This window comes from Osmerus mordax, chromosome 23, assembly GCF_038355195.1.
Source record: "Osmerus mordax isolate fOsmMor3 chromosome 23, fOsmMor3.pri, whole genome shotgun sequence".
Taxonomy (NCBI): domain Eukaryota; kingdom Metazoa; phylum Chordata; class Actinopteri; order Osmeriformes; family Osmeridae; genus Osmerus; species Osmerus mordax.
In genome coordinates, this window is record NC_090072.1 from 1,764,553 (window position 1) to 1,783,705 (window position 19,153).

The window sequence follows — 19,153 nt, forward strand, 5'->3', positions numbered from 1 at the left end:
GGGGTGGGTGGGGGGAGTGGTGTTTTAAAAACATAGCTTTCTCTCTCCGTCCATAGTTTAAAGGGTAAAATAACATTACAGAACAACAGAAGGTTAAAGGAATGCTTCAAACCTTCCAGCCTTCAGTCCAGGTGCCGGGCATAGGGTAATTCTCTGCCTTATATCTTCCTTCAAATCACAGAGGTAGACAACCAGACAGAAACACACAGGAGCCGCGAGAATGCGCGGGAGTGGAGCTGGCTTTGTTAGAAGGTTTGATACAGAGTAGTGTTAGTTTATCTGCTGACAGGTTTTGGCAGCACTGGCAGTAGAGGGTCAGCGGTTCCTTGTGAGAAAAATTCCTCTTTTATCGTCTGCGAAACGACCATATCGAAGTGTGAGTGATGGTATTATTTCCTCCGCTGTGTAATTGGGCAACATTATTGCATCCTTCATAAACAGGCGGACAAGACCGTGAGATAACGGTTTTCTCCCACTCTTACCATTTGACAAAGAGACGGTTGGCTTCACACTCCATCAAAGAGTGACTCGAAACAAACGCCACGTGCGCGGTGCGCCTTGAGGCCTGTTTGCTTCCAATGATTCTTGTCCAGCTTACCCCGTGGTCTGACGTGAAACCGGGAGCCCAGTTGGTTGCGGAACTGAGGTGTAAGAGTGAGAGGGGCAGAGGTCTCGGTACCGGCCGAGCTGGCGGGGCTCCAACCAGCTCATCCCCCGCCATCTGTCTCCCGTCCCTGTAGGCTAAACCATGTCGACAGACTGCGATGGTCTCACACACACAGACCCAGCTGCGAGGTGAAGAAACGGAAATAAAGATAGCCAGTTGTTTGCCATTTCAATGAAAACACTGACTTTCAAACAGTCTGACTCCATTAGCTACTCGTTTCCGATGTAATCATTTATTTCGAACGGAGTCCTCCAGCTACGTCATTTAGTCATTAGACTAGCCTATAGGCTAATATTTAGTTTTTTAAGAACTGCTAGCCTATGACTCTTTGAAACGTTTTCAGATTTAAATTCCATCCGTTTGGTCCGTTAAGAACCACTTATCAACCAATCCAATATATTGTAGTCTATTATAACTAAATTCACTGTGGTTCGATGTAGTACATTGTTTTGATGGCCCTATCCTTTAGTGTATTAAGCAAAAAAAACAACAACAAAAAAACAACTTTATGGAACTTGGTTTGTTATTCTAGTCTGACTCATGGTTATGGCTAAACAACATGTCTCAACTCATAACTCTAAAGTTGTCTCGCCTATGAAAACAATCAGGCTATATTTTGAAATGACGTTCCGTACTGGTTTTCATATCTAAAATAACTTTTCTCAACAATAAAAGTTGAGGGTTTTTGTTCTCTGGTAGGCTACACACTGTCTCCGTGCGCTCGAGGCAGGGAGTTGTGGACGCGCGCAGGTAACGAAGAGGTTAACCCACAGCGCGCACTGCTCCTTGGAGGAGTTGAAAACCCTCGCGCTGAGAAGTCTCGCCAAAGGCTCGAACCCCAGCCAGTCAAGTCTAGAGTTAACGCAGCTTACAGACCAAGCAGCAGCAGACCGTCTCTTTCTCTGTCGCACTGGACCCCCTTATTCTCTTTCTTTGTCTTTCTCTCGTTTCCACACTTCTCGTTCTCGTCTCCCACCGCAGAGACGAATGAAAGGACTCTTTCGGTGGCAAGTCAAGTCTGAGTTGTCCCTGGATCGTTGTTTTTGGCTTCGTCGTTTGACATTGTTTAGTTTACTCATGAGTTGGGAATGCCATGGCTACTCAGAACAACCAGCAACAGCAGGATTACTTCAGGTCGGTGAGCAGCGAGTCTACCACCTATATGATGGTCCCGGCACCGGCGCGTCCCCGGCGGGAGACCCCCTCCAGAACGTGGGTCGCGATGGTGGTCATCGTGGTGGTCGTTTTGCAGATAGCCTCCACAACAGGGCTGTTTCTCTACCTCAACATGTCCATCTCACAGGTAAGGGTTTGGCTCGTTTTGTTGTTGTTGTTCTGCTATTGTGTTGTGGCATTTGCGACAGGGGCGCAAGGGAATGTGAAGGTTGAAGAGACCGAGTTTGCTTAACTCGTATATTGGCACGCGAAGTTCCAAGAAATGACACGAATTCTTGTAAGGATTGTCAGTTGCGATGCAGCTCCTGAAACTCACCGAAGGATTGAGAGAATTGGGTTTATGCATTTATGCTATATGTTTGTCATCAATTATTAGGTTTGTCCAGTTTTGTTTAAACTACTCTCAGTATAAAGTAGGCTAATCCAGTGTGGCCGAGGTTTATTTGAGAGATCAATGACAGAAAGCAGTCATAAGGAAACTATGGATGGAGATTTACCTTTATATCCTCATGGATCCAAATAGTCAGTACATCGATATTTTATTGCATTGACATAGAAGAAATCAGAATAAAATAGAGATGCATAGAATAGAATAGAATAGAATAACAAAACTTGTTAAACCTTTGGCTCAAGTTCCCGGTACACTCCACGCCCCTACATTTCCCCAACCTGCCAAAAAATCTTGACAAGACAGAAAGTTGTTACAGTTCCGGCATGGGATGAGCAAGCAATAAGCAATGACTTATTATGGTTTTCTGTGACTGGGCCCAGATATAACGCATTATTAGCCCTGTGTAAGATGCTTGCGTAGCAGATGCTGTAACCACTTCATAACAAATATTCCACAGGGGGGTCAGATGGCTGAGTGGTTAGGGAATCTCAGTGATATTCATCAGAAGGTTGCCGATTCGATTCCAGGCTGTGACAAATGAAGTTACATTTACATTTAGTCATTTAGCAGACGCTCTTATCCAGAGCGACTTACAGTAAGTACAGGGACATTCTCCCCGAGGCAAGTAGGGTGAAGTGCCTTGCCCAAGGACACAACGTCATTTTGCACCGCCGGGGAATCGAATTGGCAACCTTCAGATTACTAGCCCGCTTCCCTAACCGCTCAGCCACCTGACTCCAATGTTGTGTCCTTGGGCAAGGCACTTCACCCAACTTGCCTCGGGGGAATGTCCCTGTACTTACTGTAAGTCGCTCTGGATAAGAGCGTCTGCTAAATGACTAAATGTAAATGGAGATATTATAACCACCACATTGTGTGAGATTTATAAGTCTATAAGTTTATAATATGAATGTGGTGAGCGGTTAATGGGAATTAAATCAAGGTGTAAATTAAAAGAAACAAGTGCGCCTTTGTTGTACCGGTCCATGTAGACATCGACACCTTTTAACGGAGAATGTTTTTGGAATGTTGCTTTAGAATTATATATTTTTTTGCTTATTTAGGCCTGAATAGAAATGAGGAAGTCACACCTGGTATGACACATTATTTTATTTGTAAATTATTAAGACCTGCAGATAATTAGCCTAATGTGTATTTTAAGTGTGCATTGTCGTCTCCTCGTGTTAAATAATGTCGATAAAACGTTAAATAACTATGATAATATTGATGTAAAAAAAATTGTAGACTAAAGTTGGTCTTCCCACTCAGAAGATATAACTCAATAAAAGCACTTTCAAAGTCGTTCTGTGAGTTTCAGTTTCAGCTTCAGTTAATCATTCATGCAGGCCATGTGAGCTCATAGTTTTACAGGTTTTGTACAGAGTGAGCTCTCTGGTCTATCTGTGATTGATTGGTTTAACCTGGATCCCTCCTTCCTGTGAGTGCCTCTCTGAGTGAGAAGGAGAAAGAGGGAGAGAGAGAGACAAAGAGAGAGGGAGAGAGAGAAAGAGAGAGAGAGGGAGATAGAAAGAGGGAGAGAGATAAGAAGGAGCAAGAGAAAGGGATGGAGAGAGGAAATCTAGGTCATATCAGCATAGCAATAAATCAGTACAGGTTGTTATTTGATTTAATGACTGTTAAGGCTGGAAAAACACATTCTCTCTACCTCTACATCTCCATCTCTGTCTCTGTCTCTCTCTTTTTCTCTCTCTCTCTCCCTTGCCTGTTTTCTCTCTCAGCTATGTATGTGATCAGGTGACTGGCCATCATCATCGCTCACGGCCAGTCAACAACTGAGTCAAGATGTCTGTCTAGTCAACAACTGTCAAGATGTCTGTCTAGTCAACAACTGTCTGTCGGTCCAATCAGAGGGTGAGTGTGTTTGTGAGGGAGTGTGTGAGTGTGTGAGGGAGGTTGTGTGTGAGTGTGTGAGGGAGGTTGTGTGTGAGGGAGGTTGTGTGTGAGTGTGTGAGGGAGTGTGTGAGTGTGTGTGTGAGGGAGGTTGTGTGTGAGTGTGTGAGGGAGGTTGTGTGTGAGGGAGGTTGTGTGTGAGTGTGTGAGGGAGGTTGTGTGTGAGGGAGGTTGTGTGTGAGTGTGTGAGGGAGTGTGTGAGTGTGTGTGTGAGGGAGGTTGTGTGTGAGTGTGTGAGGGAGGTTGTGTGTGAGTGTGTGAGGGAGGTTGTGTGTGAGGGAGGTTGTGTGTGAGTGTGTGAGGGAGGTTGTGTGTGAGGGAGGTTGTGTGTGAGTGTGTGAGGGAGGTTGTGTGTGAGGGAGGTTGTGTGTGAGGGAGGTTGTGTGTGAGGGAGGTTGTGTGTGAGGGAGGTTGTGTGTGAGTGTGTGAGGGAGGTTGTGTGTGAGTGTGTGAGGGAGGTTGTGTGTGAGGGAGGTTGTGTGTGAGGGAGGTTGTGTGTGAGGGAGGTTGTGTGTGAGTGTGTGAGGGAGGTTGTGTGTGAGGGAGGTTGTGTGTGAGTGTGTGAGGGAGGTTGTGTGTGAGTGTGTGAGGGAGGTTGTGTGTGAGGGAGGTTGTGTGTGAGTGTGTGAGGGAGTGTGTGAGTGTGTGAGGGAGTGTGTGAGTGTGTGAGGGAGGTTGTGTGTGAGGGAGGTTGTGTGTGAGTGTGTGAGGGAGGTTGTGTGTGAGTGTGTGAGGGAGGTTGTGTGTGAGTGTGTGAGGGAGGTTGTGTGTGAGTGTGTGAGGGAGGTTGTGTGTGTGTGAGGGAGGTTGTGTGTGAGTGTGTGAGGGAGTGTGTGAGTGTGTGAGGGAGGTTGTGTGTGAGTGTGTGAGGGAGGTTGTGTGTGAGGGAGGTTGTGTGTGAGTGTGTGAGGGAGGTTGTGTGTGAGGGAGGTTGTGTGTGAGTGTGTGAGGGAGGTTGTGTGTGAGTGTGTGAGGGAGGTTGTGTGTGAGGGAGGTTGTGTGTGAGTGTGTGAGGGAGGTTGTGTGTGAGTGTGTGAGGGAGGTTGTGTGTGAGGGAGGTTGTGTGTGAGTGTGTGAGGGAAAAAGTGAGGAGTGTGTGTGTGACTGGCAGACATTCCAGCCCTCACACTTCACTGGTCTACTTGTTGTTGTTTGGGTTCAGTGATGGTGCAGCCTCCTTCTTCCCTATGACTCATACCCCTGTGGAATAATGTCTGTGCTGGGTGTGTTAAGTGTCCGTGTGATGTGTGTGTGTTGTGTCTGTGTGTGGTGACTTCGTACACGTTTCCGTACGTGTCTCATGAGTGCATATGTGTGTGTGTTGAATGAGTGCGTGTGTATAAGTGTTTGTTGTGCGAGTGTATACGTGCGTGACCTGTGTTGTGTGACTGTATAAGCGCGTGTGTGTGTCCTGGAGGTTCAGGGGGAGTATGAGAATGTGTGTATGTGAATACGTGTGTGTTTGTGTGTGAGTGTACACGTGTATGTGTGTGTTCATCATGTAGGGTTAGGGGGGCCTACAGGAATGTGTGGGGGTTCATGTGTGTGAGTGGTCGTGTGCGTGTGTGTTCATGTGTGTGAGTAGTTGTGTGTGTGTGTGTTCATGTGTGTGAGTGGTTGTGTGTGTGAGTGGTTGTGTGTGTGTGGGGGTTCATGTGTGTGAGTGGTTGTGTGTGTGAGTGGTTGTGTGTGTGTGTGTCCATGTGTGTGAGTGGTTGTGTGTGTGAGTGGTTGTGTGTGTGTGTGTTCATGTGTGTGAGTGGTTGTGTGTGTGACTGGCACACTCCACCTGGCTGGTTCAGAGATGGTGCCGTCTCCAGAAAATGGGCTTTCGTCAATAAAAATACAGCTTTGGACTGTAGATATAAAGTTATAGTCCCACAGCATAAATATTTACATTTCCCTCCAAGTTAATAACATAAACCTCCCACGATATTCTCCATCGCCAAAATACACAAACTCTTTCTTTCTTTGTTCGTCTCTCTGCCGTTCTGTTTCCATTTCTGTCTCTTTCTTTATCTCTGTCTCTATCTCCTTTTTCTCCTTCACTGGCTCCCTCCCTCCCTCCCTCCCTCCCTCCCTCCCTCCCTCCCTCCCTCCCTCCCTCCCTCCCTCCCTCCCTCCCTCCCTCCCTCCCTCCCTCCCTCCCTCCCTCCCTCCCTCCCTCCCTCCTCCCTCTCTCTCTCTCTCTCTCTCTCTCTCTCTCTCTCTCTCTCTCTCTCTCTCTCTCTCTCTCCTCTCCCCCCCCTCTCTCTCTCTCTCGCTCTCTCTCTCCCTCCCTCCCTCCCCCCCCCCTCTCTCTCTCTCTCTCTCTCTCTCTCTCTCCGTGTGAGTGATGTTGGTCTCCGTGTTTTTGTTCAGGGCTACATTGTGGCGTCAGGTTACATAGAGTTTCAGACTTAGATTTTTTCGGAGTGACACAAGCGTTTCTTTACGAGGCAGGAGTATGTGTGTGTTTGCATGTGGGTGTGTGTTTGTGTGTGTGTGTGTTTGCATGTGGGTGTGTGTTTGTGTGTGTGTGTGGGTGTAAGTGCATAGTTGGCTCTGGAACGATAGAGCAGAGTTATACTTAATGATAAATTCTGATTGTAGACCAGGTCTGGGAGCCTTATTAGGCTTCAAAACACTGTGTTATGTGTGTGTCTGTGTGTGTATGTGTGTGTGTGATTGAGGGGGTTACATGCATTATAATGAATGAGGAACATGGAGCTGAGAGAACAAGCTATCTCTGTCTGCAGGGCTAAATAAAGCTGACATTGCCAAATGACTTCACCACTATCACAATCTAACTATTCATCCACCCAAGGGAAACTTTTATTGTGAAACCCTCACACGTAAACCTTTACAAATGTTCTTCCCCCCATGGGGCTTTTACTGTGAAACCCTCACGCACTAACCTTAATTCATTTTCATCTCCTTCCCCCTGGGGCTTTTATTGTGAAACCCTCATACAGTAACAGTACAAATTATGTACGTTTTGTGAAAGCAGGGAGAATAGGGGATTCCTGCCTGCCTTGTGTGTGTGTGTGTGTGTGTGTGTGTGAGGAAGGAAGGATCTCAGACAGGATCAGTGGATCATGTGTAGGAGGAGGCAGATCTCAAACGGAGCAGGGTGGAAAAAATGGAAGATATAGTATGTGTGTGTGAGAGACAGAGAGAGGGAAAGGAAGGGGCGGGAGAGGAGGATGACGGGAAAAGAGATATGTATAGAAGACAGGGAGAGAGAGAGAGGCCGGGACTTGATGAAGGGAAGAACTGCGTCCACAAGCAGAGTGTCACACACTCTCACACACACAATCATATACACACATACATGCATGTGTTAAAAGAAAGTAGGCCTAGTTTGATTCCATATGTAGAGCATAAACGCACACACACATACACACACACACCACACACAGCTGTGACCACATCTTAATGAGACATACCAATGTACAAACGTAAATATCCTGGATCGGGAATTGACTCATCCTCCTGTGTGCATGTGCATGTGTGTGTGTGTGTGTTTCTCCCTAAATCTGCTTATCTCAGGCGGTTTTATCTTAGTTTACCAGAACTGGAACAGGCCCTCCATAAAGCTGGGCTCAGGTAAACAGTCTATACCTTGTATCAACAGCACCATTACAGCTGATAGCTAGGATGCTAATAGCGCATGCCTTCCACTTACTGAACACAATATTAGAGCTAACATTACTAGCGGTGTTAGCCTCACTTTGCGACTACGTCCCCGACAACAGTCGCTAAGCAACAAACAACTGTGGCCCACCCAAGAGTGCTTGAGTAGAAATTCAAATGAGGAGAAACTTTATTGTCGTTGCAATAGGATAAGACGGGCAGTGTGGCTTAGTGAAGTTACTACGTGGCTAGCTAATAATTCTTGTTGGTGTTGTTGTTGATTTTAGCAGCCTGTCAAGAAGTAATCTCTTTTGGTGCTTTTCTTTCAGGAACTGAAATGAGAAATGTTAATGTCCTTACATTGTGGGAAATAAACTGTCTCTTGAGCTACACTGCCCCCTCTTCTCTCTCCCTTTTCTCTTTTACTTATTTCCTGGAGCTAATAGGGTAACTCAATCTTCCCCTCCACAGCCATCAAAGGTTAGGAGGAAAGGAGAGGTCTCATCAAGGAGAGTAGGAGAGGAAGCTACTGAGAGAGGGGTTTGGAATGTGGCCATGGAATTCCACCCCTCCCTGAGATCTCCAGAGACAGTGTTGGGGGGGAGAGAGAGGAGGGAGGATAGAGGAGAGGTGAGGCAGGGAGACAGAGAAGGAGGGAGCAAGAGGAGGAAGTAGAGAGAGGGAGAAATTGTAGGAGAGATAGTGAGAGAGGGAGGAGAGAAGAGAGGGAAGGAGATAGAGAAAGAGAGGAGAGAAAAAGAAGGAATGAGAGAGAAAAGGAGAAGGAAAGAGAAAGAAAAGGAGAAAGAGAGAGAGAGGTATGAAGGGATTGTGTTTCTAGCTCTATATCAAATTTGAACTGATCCAAGAGGGAAGTCCCCGCTTGTTTAATATAATCAGATTCTTCACTCCCTCTCCTCCCTCCGCTCCTCTCCTCCTCTCCTTTCCTCTCTCTCTCTCTCCTCTCCTCCTCTCTCCGCTCCTCCCCTCCTCTCTCCTCCTTCTCTCCCTCTCTCCTCTCTTCTCTCCTATTCATCTCTCCTCCCTCTCTCCTCTCTTCTCTCCTCTCCCCTCCTCTCTCTCCCTCTTTCCTCGCCTCTCTTCTCTCCTCTCCTGTCCTCTCTCCTCCTTCTCTCCCTCTCTCCTCTTCTCTCTTCTCTCCTCTCCCCTCCTTCTCTCTCTCCCTCTTTCCTCTCCTCCTTCTCTCCCTCTGTCCTCTTCTCTCTTCTCCTCTCTCCTCCTTCTCTCCCTCTCTCTTCTCTCCTCTCCCTTTCCGTCTCACTTTAAACTCTTATTTCTGTTTCCATTAAACAAGACAATGTTCCCCCCTTTTCTACTACATTCTGTTTCTTTTGGCATTCTCTATCTCTCTCCCTCTCTCTCGCTCTCTCTCTCCCTTCTCTCTCCCTCTCTCTCTCCCTTCTCTCCCCCTCTCTCTCTTCTGGAGTCTACTTCTCTCCAGTGACTCCATGGCAGTGTTGACTGGGCCATAAAGGCTTTTTAGAGTTCAAATCTTCTGTCTCTCTGACTCTGTCTCTCTCTCTCTTTTCCTCTCTCTCCAACACACACTCAAACACAGGCTCTTACTGTATATACACGCCGTTTATATACACACTGTCTCACACACACACTTCACACACGTGAGGCAGTCCACCGTTGACTCTCTCGTCCCCCTTTTCCACCAAGGCAGTTTGAGGGCTGGTTCAGAGCCAAACACTTCTTCATGTTTCGACATCAACAGAAGTGTCTCCCGGCCAGGGGAACGGTCTCCAGGGCGGCACCATGGAGACCGTTCCCCTCACGTGAGGACCAGGGAGTGGGTCTATCATGGCAAACTGTAAACATGTTAAAAAACCAGAGCTTCAGCTTGCTAGGTAAAGGACCTTGAGGAGAAACATGTTTTGTTAGAAAGGCTGTCAGAGACTGACCACTTGATTACTTTTATCCTTGACCGTTATCGCCATCCTTAGTTGCCGCGACAAACAGGGGAAGAAGGGGGTTGGAGGGGGGGGGGGTGGCTGGGAAGAGAGAGAGGGGGGGGGGGGCACGGTCTATTGTGTGGGTGTATAGAGGGCTTCTTCCCAGAAGTCCTGTGTTTGGAGTCTGGGGGCGACCCTGCTAACAATACACAAGAGGTTGACCACCCACTGACCACACACACACACACACACACACACACACACTAGTACTTACTTTACTGTGTGTGTACAGGTGTGTGCAGAATTCCAGAACAAGACAGTTTTGACAATTTCCTTTCCTCTCCACCTCCTTATCTCTCCATCTCCCTCCCTCCACCTCCTTATCTCTCCATCTTTTTTCCACTCCATCATTTTCTCCTTTTCTCTGTTTTGTATTCCTTCCCTAACCTTCTCTAACCCTCCCTCCCTCCCTCCCTCCCTCCCTCCCTCCCTCCCTCCCTCCCTCCCTCCCTCCCTCCCTCCCTCCCTCCCTCCCTCCCTCCCTCCCTCCCTCCTAAAAGAACCAGAAACTCAAGTTGACCTTCGGAAGGAGAACCAACGTTTATGTTTCATCTGTTTGCTCCCTGAGCTGTGTCATGGTTGTTAATCATTACAGTACGTCTGCAAGCGAAGCAGACATTCTCAAGGACTAGGAAGCACTTCGGCATGAGTGTGTGTGTGTGTGTGTGTGTGTGAGAGAGAGAGAGAGACACACATGCTCGTTCTCTCTCTTTGCATCCTTTCCTCTTCCTCTTGAGATGTTTCTGTGTGTGTACCTTTCTCTGTCTCACACACACACACAGTCACACACACACACACCAAACACAAAATAGACCTCTAACCCTGGATTTGAATTACATGCCTGGCTTCTCCTCTCTAATCTCCTAAAATGAGACTCAGGATTCAAGGCAGCGTTAGGTAGCCAACCCCCCCCCCCCCCCCCCCACACACACACACACACACACACACCCACACACACACTCACCATTCTGGAGCCCTGCAAACATTCCCTGGTTCTTCTGGAGGGTGGGGGGGACAGTGGAGCATTGTTCCCCAGCTTCCCGAGGCCCTGGCTGGGGATGAGGACGGCTTAGTCAGCCTCTCTGCCTCTGAGTCCTGGGTCTCACCTCCACCCCCTCCACCTGCAGGCGCAGAGAGGTGAAGACAGAGAACAGGAAGGAGGAGGAGAGAAGAAGGACACATACACACATTGTATAGACTCACACACATACCATGCTACAGTAAGGGCCTCTAGTACAACATTTGATTTGGTTGGTTAGTGTGTGTGATTATTGAATGTGTGTGGTTAGTGTTTATGGTTTGTTTGCGTTGCTAGTGTGTGTGTGGTTAAGGTGCGTGTGGTTAGTGTGTGTGTGTGCTTAGTGTGTGTGTGTGGTTAAGGTGTGTGTGCTTAGTGAGACAGCTGGACTATTTCACCTAGACAGGAAGGACAGTTTGTGTTGCAGTAAATCTCTGTGCTCCCATATGGTGGTCTTTGATCTGCAATGACACCTACAACAAATGACATAACACACCCACACACACACCCACACACACACACACACGCACACACACACACGCACACACACACACACGCACACACACACACACACCAACACACACACGCACACACACACACGCACACACACACCCACACGCACACACACACGCACACACACACACGCACACACAAACACACACACCAGACAAGGAGTGTGTGTATTTGTGTGTGGGATTGTGTATATGGTGTGTGTGTGTGTTCCTGGCAGGGGGATCATCATTAGCTGAACTTTCACTTCATAACTTGTTATTGGTTGAATCTCATGCATGAGAGACTCAGTCCCCTTGTCTTGGGCCTCAAACCACACACACACACACACACACACACACACACACACACACACACACACACACACACGCAATTAGAACCACACTGTACACTGTAACAGACATCCAGTGCACAGTCAGCACTCTGGGAGTTGGGATCTGGGGTGTGTTTCGATAGTAAAAACAGCCTCTCTCCTTTGTATTCTAAAGCTGCTCCTCTTTTGGTTCGTCTGTGTGGTCCCAAACTCTTCATCTAGAGACTCTGAACTCAGAACACAGCCTTCTTACACCTACATGGAAGGAAGTATGAAGGAAGGAGGGAAGGAAGGAAGGGAGGAAAAAAACTCCAGTTTAGTCTATTGAGATACGCCCCACCTCGTTCTAAGAACACCCTGCATTTCCCGCAAGTGTGCCTGCACACGTTTAATTCCCCCTCTCCTCCTCCTCCTCCCTCTCTTTCTTCCTCCTGCCTTCGCCCCCCCTCCTCTCCCTCTCCTCATTAGGAACATGGCGAACTATTCATGCGTCAACATAAACAATAGGGCTCGATGGAAGAAGACGAAAGAAACACACACAAACACACACACATACTTGAACACACGCACACACACGCACGTCTAGTTAAAGAGTCATTATAGGAACTCGCCAAGCGTGACACAGATCGGTTCCAAGCCCCCCGTAGGGAACGAGAGAAAGAGGAACGGACGACAGAACCAACGACTGAAATTATCAGGAAACCAGGGGAGAGGATGTTAGCGTGTGTGTGTGCATGTGTGTGTGTGTTTGCGTGTGTGTGTGTGTGCGTGTGTGTGTGTGCGTGTGTGTGTGTGCGTGCATGCGTGTGTGCGTGTGTGTGCGTGTGTGTGTGTGCATGCGTGCATGCGTGTGTGTGTGTGTGTGTGTGGATATTAAGGCGTCTCAGTGAAAGCTTAAGAAAGACATAAGGAGAAAAGAACGCGAGGGGGAGATTCCCCTCCTGACCTTGCGAGCGTAGTTGATTAAATTGGTCAATTAGGCATGTGTAGTGCTTTGTGTGTGTGTGCGTGTGTAGTGCTCTGTGTGTGTGTGTGTGTGTGTGTGGATGTGTTGCTCTGTGTGTGTGTGCTCAAGTTCTTTTGTACCTTAGAATCGGTAATTACGTGTGTTAAGCTACATTGTAATAACACAATTAATGTGCTAAGCTTGCCAACTCTAATAAAAACTCACTTGGAGTGATTTTATAGTTCTTTATGGTTTATGTTGCAATACAGGTGATGCATGTAGCCAGGAAATAGGTATCTGTTTCACCTTAGGTCTAAGTCACAACAGTCTAGGTCAGATGTCTGTGTCTTCTTATGTTACCTTACTTCTTCTTATGTCACCTGTATGTCTTCTATCGTCACCTAAAGGCTATGTCTTCTTATGTCACCTATATGTGATCTTATGTCACCTTAGGTGCATGGCCAGGATATTACTGTATCAATATGTCATCTTCACATCACCTATAGGCTATGCCTTCTTATGTCACCTATATGCCTTCGTATGTCACCTGTTTGTCTTCTTATGTCACCTATATGTCTTCTTATGTCATCTGTATGTCTTCTTATGTAAACTATATGCCTTTTTATGTAAACTATATGCCTTTTTATGTCACCTGTATGTCTTCTTATGTGACCTATATATCTTCTTATGTCACCTATATGCCTTCCTATGTCACCTATATGTCACCTTATGTCCCCGCCAGGTGCGTAGCCAGGGCGTGACAGAGGAGCTGAAGTGCCTGAGCCTTCTGAACGCCCTGGACAAGGACCAGGACATCCCGGACAACCTGGCACAGCTGTTCGGAGAACCCTGCATCAAGCTGGCCGAGGGCATCAAGGCTTACATCTCCAAGGTGAGCGACACGGAATGTTCAGAACCTCACGGAACCTTCGGAACCTTCCTAAACCATGTCAACCTTCTAGAGGAGCTAGGAAAGGAAAGCTTGTCTACAGCGAGGAAAGAAGGATTGGAGGGGGGTGGGGTGGGGGGGGGGGTTAGAACATTCCGGCGCAGGGCAGATGAGATCCAAGCCGAGATGTAAATGCTGTAGAACCGCTTTAGAACTGCAGATACAACAACACAGTCTAGCTGTGAGGTTTGGAGTGGAACAGGGTGGAACCGCATTCCCGACCGTTGCAAAGCTAGGCTTTTTCATGGTTCAGAACCTTCTCTGTGTTCTAGACGTCCGACTGACGGAGCGTTCAGGTGTTTATATTCCCCTTCTATCGCCTTGGGCAACAGGCAAAAAACTTGGCGCGGAGCTTTGCTTGAACAACACTGTGTGTGTGTGTGTGTGTGTGTTGATTCTGCTTGCAAGCCTGTACATATGTTCAGTGAGAGTTCTGGCTGTTGTAACTGTGCTCTCTTACCTCCCAATCATCTTAGACACGTTAAAGTCTTCATAGACTTCAAATCTTCCTCCAGGCGAGGTTGTACACACACACACACACGCACACACACACATACATACACATACACACACACACACACACACACACTCCTCTAAAGCCATACAGGTTTATTGTTGTTAGTGTACAGCAGAGTGACTTCAGATGGGATCGTAAATCAAACCCAATGCGTAAACTGCAACCAATCAAGCCTGTATCTTCCGAGGGGAACAGTATTTGGATTACTTCAATCCTTTTGTTGTCTGTGTTTGATTAAGTTTGTCTGGCAGAAGATACACAGTGGAAACCAGTCCTTCCAGCTGGCGCTCCTTCCAGACCATACCAAACGCTCACGAGCAGGAGCTGGATTGCGTCTAGCTAGCTTAACAGTGCCTTGGGACGCAGCATGTTTATTTCGCACACCTGTTTCGTTAAGCCTGGATGTCGGGAAATGTGATTTACGAAACGATCTAAAGTACCTTTAATGTAGCTTAAGTGTAAATCCCTTTCCTGACTCAGTAAGGACCCAGTTTGGAAGAAGCTACTTGGCTAACGCTAATGTAGCGCTAGCCAGGTTCAGAGTTTGGTGTGTCACACATGTTCCCTGGTCGGCATGGCAGACTGCTTTGGAGACTGGTTTGTTTGTTTAACTGGCTGACTGGCTAGTTGGTTTCTCAGTCTGTCTGTCTTTTTTCTTCTGTCAAACTGCCTGGTTGACTGGCTGGTTAGTTTCTCAGCTGTAAGACTGACTGGCGTGCAATTTTGTCAGCGCACAAACACACACACACAGACACTACACACTCGAGCACACACACAGAGACAACACAGAGAGGAAAAGGGACATTGTTTTCTTGTCGTTAATGTACTGAGAAGGAAGAAAAGAGGCTGGAAAGTGAGAGAGAAGACATGAAAAACTGAAACAGATGAAAAACAGTGCAAGTGTGGCGTGGGCAATGAAGTGAGTGATACAAGACAGGACCAAAAAAAGAGATGGAGGAGAGAGTGATAGATGGAGAGATCAGTCATAGCCTACCTTCATAGGAATGTCTGTCAATAAAGTTTACACACCTGGTTTCTGATTACACAAACACACGTGCGCACATACACACAGCTCTACACTATCCCTATGATGAAGGAATGAAGACCAATGTTTGTGTTGCATATGAGGATTCTTGAGCAAGGCACCAAAGCTCCTTCTGGGAGGTGGAAGAGGAGGAGGGGGTGGTGGAAGGGGAGGGGAAGAGGAGTGAGGGGAGGAGAGGAGGATAGAAAGGAGGGGAGGAGAGAGAGGAGGCCTTACAATAGAAAAAACAATAGAATACGTGGACACACCGGGTTTGTTAGAGTCCAGTTGAAAGCACTGGCACGAAGCACAAACTCAATGGATAACAGACACCAGTAGAGCCCTTAAGGATGGGGTAGAGTCCAGTAGAGCCCTCTAGGATGGGATAGAGTCCAGTAGAGCCCTCTAGGATGGGATAGAGTCCAGTAGAGCCCTCTAGGATGGGGTAGAGTCCAGTAGAACCTGAGGGGTCTGTCAGAGCCACCCCCCCAGTCTGTCAGAGCCCCCCCCCCAGTCTGTCAGAGCCCCCCCCCCCCCCCCCCCCAGTCTGTCAGAGCCCCCCCCCCTCTGGGTTCCAGACGATGCACAAACACAAAGGAGATCTGTGTCTGCCTCCAGCCAGGCCCCCTACATCCCTCCTCCTTTCATCCCCCCTCTTTCCCCCCTCCCTATGTCTCCAGTCCATCATTCCTCGCTCCTTCAAGACAAACTCCCTCCCTCCATCCATCCCTCCCTCCCTCTCTCCATCCACCCCTCCCTTCCCGACCTCCCTGCTAACCCTGTCTCTCTGTCTGTCTGTCTGTCTGTGTCTGTCTGTCTGTCTGTCCCTCCCTCCGCAGTCTGCCATTTTTTTTAAAGAAGGAGGAAGAGAGGGAGGAAAGAAAGAGGGGGGCTGAGGGTCTCTCCTTTACCATCATGTAAACAGAGAGGGAGAGAGAGAGAGAGGGAGAGAGAAAGGGAGAGACAGGGAGAGAGAGAGAGAGAGAGAGAGAGAGAGAGGGAGAGAGAGAGAGAGAGAGGGAGAGAGAGGGAGGTGAGTTAGTAAAGTAGTAGACCTAGTCCAATTGGCTCTGGGTTTCTAGGCAGGACTGATGAGAAGTTGTTTGTCTGTGTGTGTGTGTGTCTGTGTGCGCGTGTCTGTGTGCGTGTTTGTGTGGGTGTGTGTTTTTGTGCGTGTGCCTGCGTCTGTCTGCCCATTTTTTCTAACCAGAAATAAGGTGTGTATTCTGTCAAAACACCAGCTCCCGTTCTGTCTGCTGACTGTGATTTAGTGGCAGAGACACACACAGACACACACACACTCCTGTTCTGTCTCGATCTGTAGAGAGACAATTGATCAATTGGGGAAAAAAATATTCTCTCTGGAAAATGGTCTCAATTCTGTTTTTGAGCTGGACAGATAAACTGGAAAAGATGGAAGGGAAGAAAGAAAGAGAGAGAGGGAGAAAGAAAGAGAGAAAGAGAGAAGGGGAGAGAAGGAGAGAGAAAGAGAGAGGGAAAGAGGAGGCAGAGATCTGTTTTTCATTGGAAGGTGTCTATGAGAGCAGTGATGTCGACCAGAACCAGCGATAGATAAACAGGAACACAGAAGAACATGGGACCGCTCCGAAACCAGCTGAAGAACTCACCCTCAGAAACATACAAACCCTAATGTGTGTGTGTGTGTGTGTGTGAGAGAGAGAGTCTCTGTGTGTGTGTGTGTGTGTGTGTGTGTACAGTAGATGTGTGTGTAGACAGTGGAGGAACATGTAAACACTGACTTTCACAAACACGCCACCTTCATAAACACAATAACCCTAACTCCATCATGAACTGCCGGATCACAGAGAGTGTGTGTGGGTGTGTGTAGAGCATGTGTGTGTGTGTGATGGTGTGTGTTGGTGTGGGTGTGTGTATTACTGACGTGTGGGTATTTCCAGTCAGATGAAACTTATTATCGTTGTCATATTCTAATTATAACACACACACACACACACACACTGCTTAAACAGTGACAGAGTTTGAGTTGATCGTTGTTAAGAAATAGAAACTCAACTGCAGAATAACATGATGCAGTTCACCTTATCAGGAAACATGAAGCTCAGCCAAATAGGTGTGTCTGTACCTGTGTGTACGTGTGTGTACATGTGTGTCTGTACCTGTGTGTGTGCGTACGTGTGTGTCTGTACCTGTGTGTGTGTGTCTGTACCTGTGTGTACGTGTGTGTACGTGTGTGTCTGTACCTGTGTGTGTGCGTATGTGTGTGTCTGTACCTGTGTGTGTGTGTGTCTGTACCTGTGTGTACGTGTGTGTACGTGTGTGTCTGTACCTGTGTGTGTGCGTACGTGTGGGGTGTGTGTGTGTGTTATCAGTAGCTGCTATCAGCAAGTTAGTGTTGCGTAAGGTTCCAGTAACCTGCCGGGTGAGAACTTGTTTTTCTGAGATGAAATCAAAAAGGTGATAAGGTCGGAGAAAAGTAAGTTAATGATTGTCAAAATCTAACGCTTTACAAGTTCAACTTTCTTTCCCACTCTTGTTTCCCCTCTTGGTTTCTCTCTCTCTCTCTCTCTCTCTCTGTTTCTCCCTCGTTCTCCTTCCATCAGACCTCTCTTTGTTTCTGCTCGCTCATCTCTCCATCAAGAACAGAGGGGAAAGCTGAAACTAATAAACGAGTGTGCATACATTCTACATTCCGCCTCTCCTTCATCCCTTCTTTTCTTTCATTTCTGTGGACTCCGGGTTTCTCCATCCCTCCTGTGGCAGGGTGGGAGTTACGTATTAGTTCTGTAATCCCCTCCCTCACACACACACACACACACACACACACACACACACACACACACACACACACACACACACACACACACACACACACACACACACACACACACACACACACACACACACACACACACACACACACACACACACACACACACACACACACACACACACACACACACACACACACACACACACACACACACACACACACACACACACACACACACACACACACACACACACACACACACACACACACACACACACACACACACACACACACACACACACACACACACACACACACACACACACACACACACACACACACACACACACACACACACACACACACACACACACACACACACACACACACACACACACACACACACACACACACACACACACACACACACACACACACACACACACACTCTCTCAGTATACATTCACATTCTCTCTCTCTCTCTCTTTCTTTCTCTTTCTCTGTCTGTCTCTTTCTCTGTCTGTCTCTCTCTCCCTCCCTCCCTCCATCCCTGTCGCCATGCCAGTCCAGGCCTGTAGAGGAATACAGACACATATTACAGGATCTAGTTGCAGCTCCCCTCTAATCTCCAGGAGAAAACTCTCCTTCATGCCCCGACATGTTCCCCTCTCTCTTTCCCTCTCTGCCTTTCTCCCCCTCTCTCAATATCTGTCCACCTCTCTCCATATCTCCCCCCTCTCTCTTCTCTTCTCATCTCCCTCTTTATTTTCCTCCTCTTCTTTCATACTCTCAAACTCTCCTCTACTCTTTTTCCACTCTCCGCTATTTCAGTAAAATACCATGTCTTGGGTGTGTGTGCGCACTTGTAAAAGACACATTCAGTGCACGTGGTTTAATGTTAAACAATAAACCTTTCTTGTGTGCGTGTTTGAAGGAAATGTACATCATGTTCTGATCTGCGTGTGTGTACGTGTGTGTGTGTGTGTCCTAGATTCTTGGGTGGCGAAGTTTCAGCAGCGCGTATGGGTGTGTGTGTGTGTCTCAGGGGTCAGAGGGCAGCTGCTCTGTTTGTTAGTTGTTGTTGTAACAGCTGGTCGCTCTGTTGCCATGGTCATCAGCTGTGACAGCGACCTTTGACCTCTGGATGCATCTCCTGTAGAGGTCTTCATTAATCTAGACAAGTACAGCACAGTAGAGGGAGGGTGGGGAGAGTGTTGAGTGGGATGGAATACATGACATTTACATTTATGCATTTAGCAGATGCTTTTATCCACAGCGACTTCCAAGAGAGAGCTTTACAAAAGAGCATAGGTCACTGATCATAACAACGAGATAGCCCCAAACATTGTGGGCAGCCAAAACATGAAGCATACATTGTGGAAAAC

At 47.6% G+C, this 19,153-nt stretch overlaps 1 protein-coding gene across 1 annotated transcript; it reads left to right on the forward strand.

Annotated features, from left to right (window-relative positions):
- Positions 1 to 1,492: 1,492 nt before the first annotated feature.
- tnfsf10l (TNF superfamily member 10, like) lies at positions 1,493 to 13,759 on the forward strand. The gene is made up of 3 exons (XM_067262002.1): positions 1,493 to 1,970; positions 13,269 to 13,475; positions 13,748 to 13,759. The coding sequence occupies exons 1-3, from the start codon at positions 1,761 to 1,763 to the stop codon at positions 13,757 to 13,759; spliced, it is 429 nt and encodes a 142-aa protein (XP_067118103.1). The 5' UTR covers positions 1,493 to 1,760.
- The last annotated feature ends 5,394 nt before the right edge of the window (positions 13,760 to 19,153 follow it).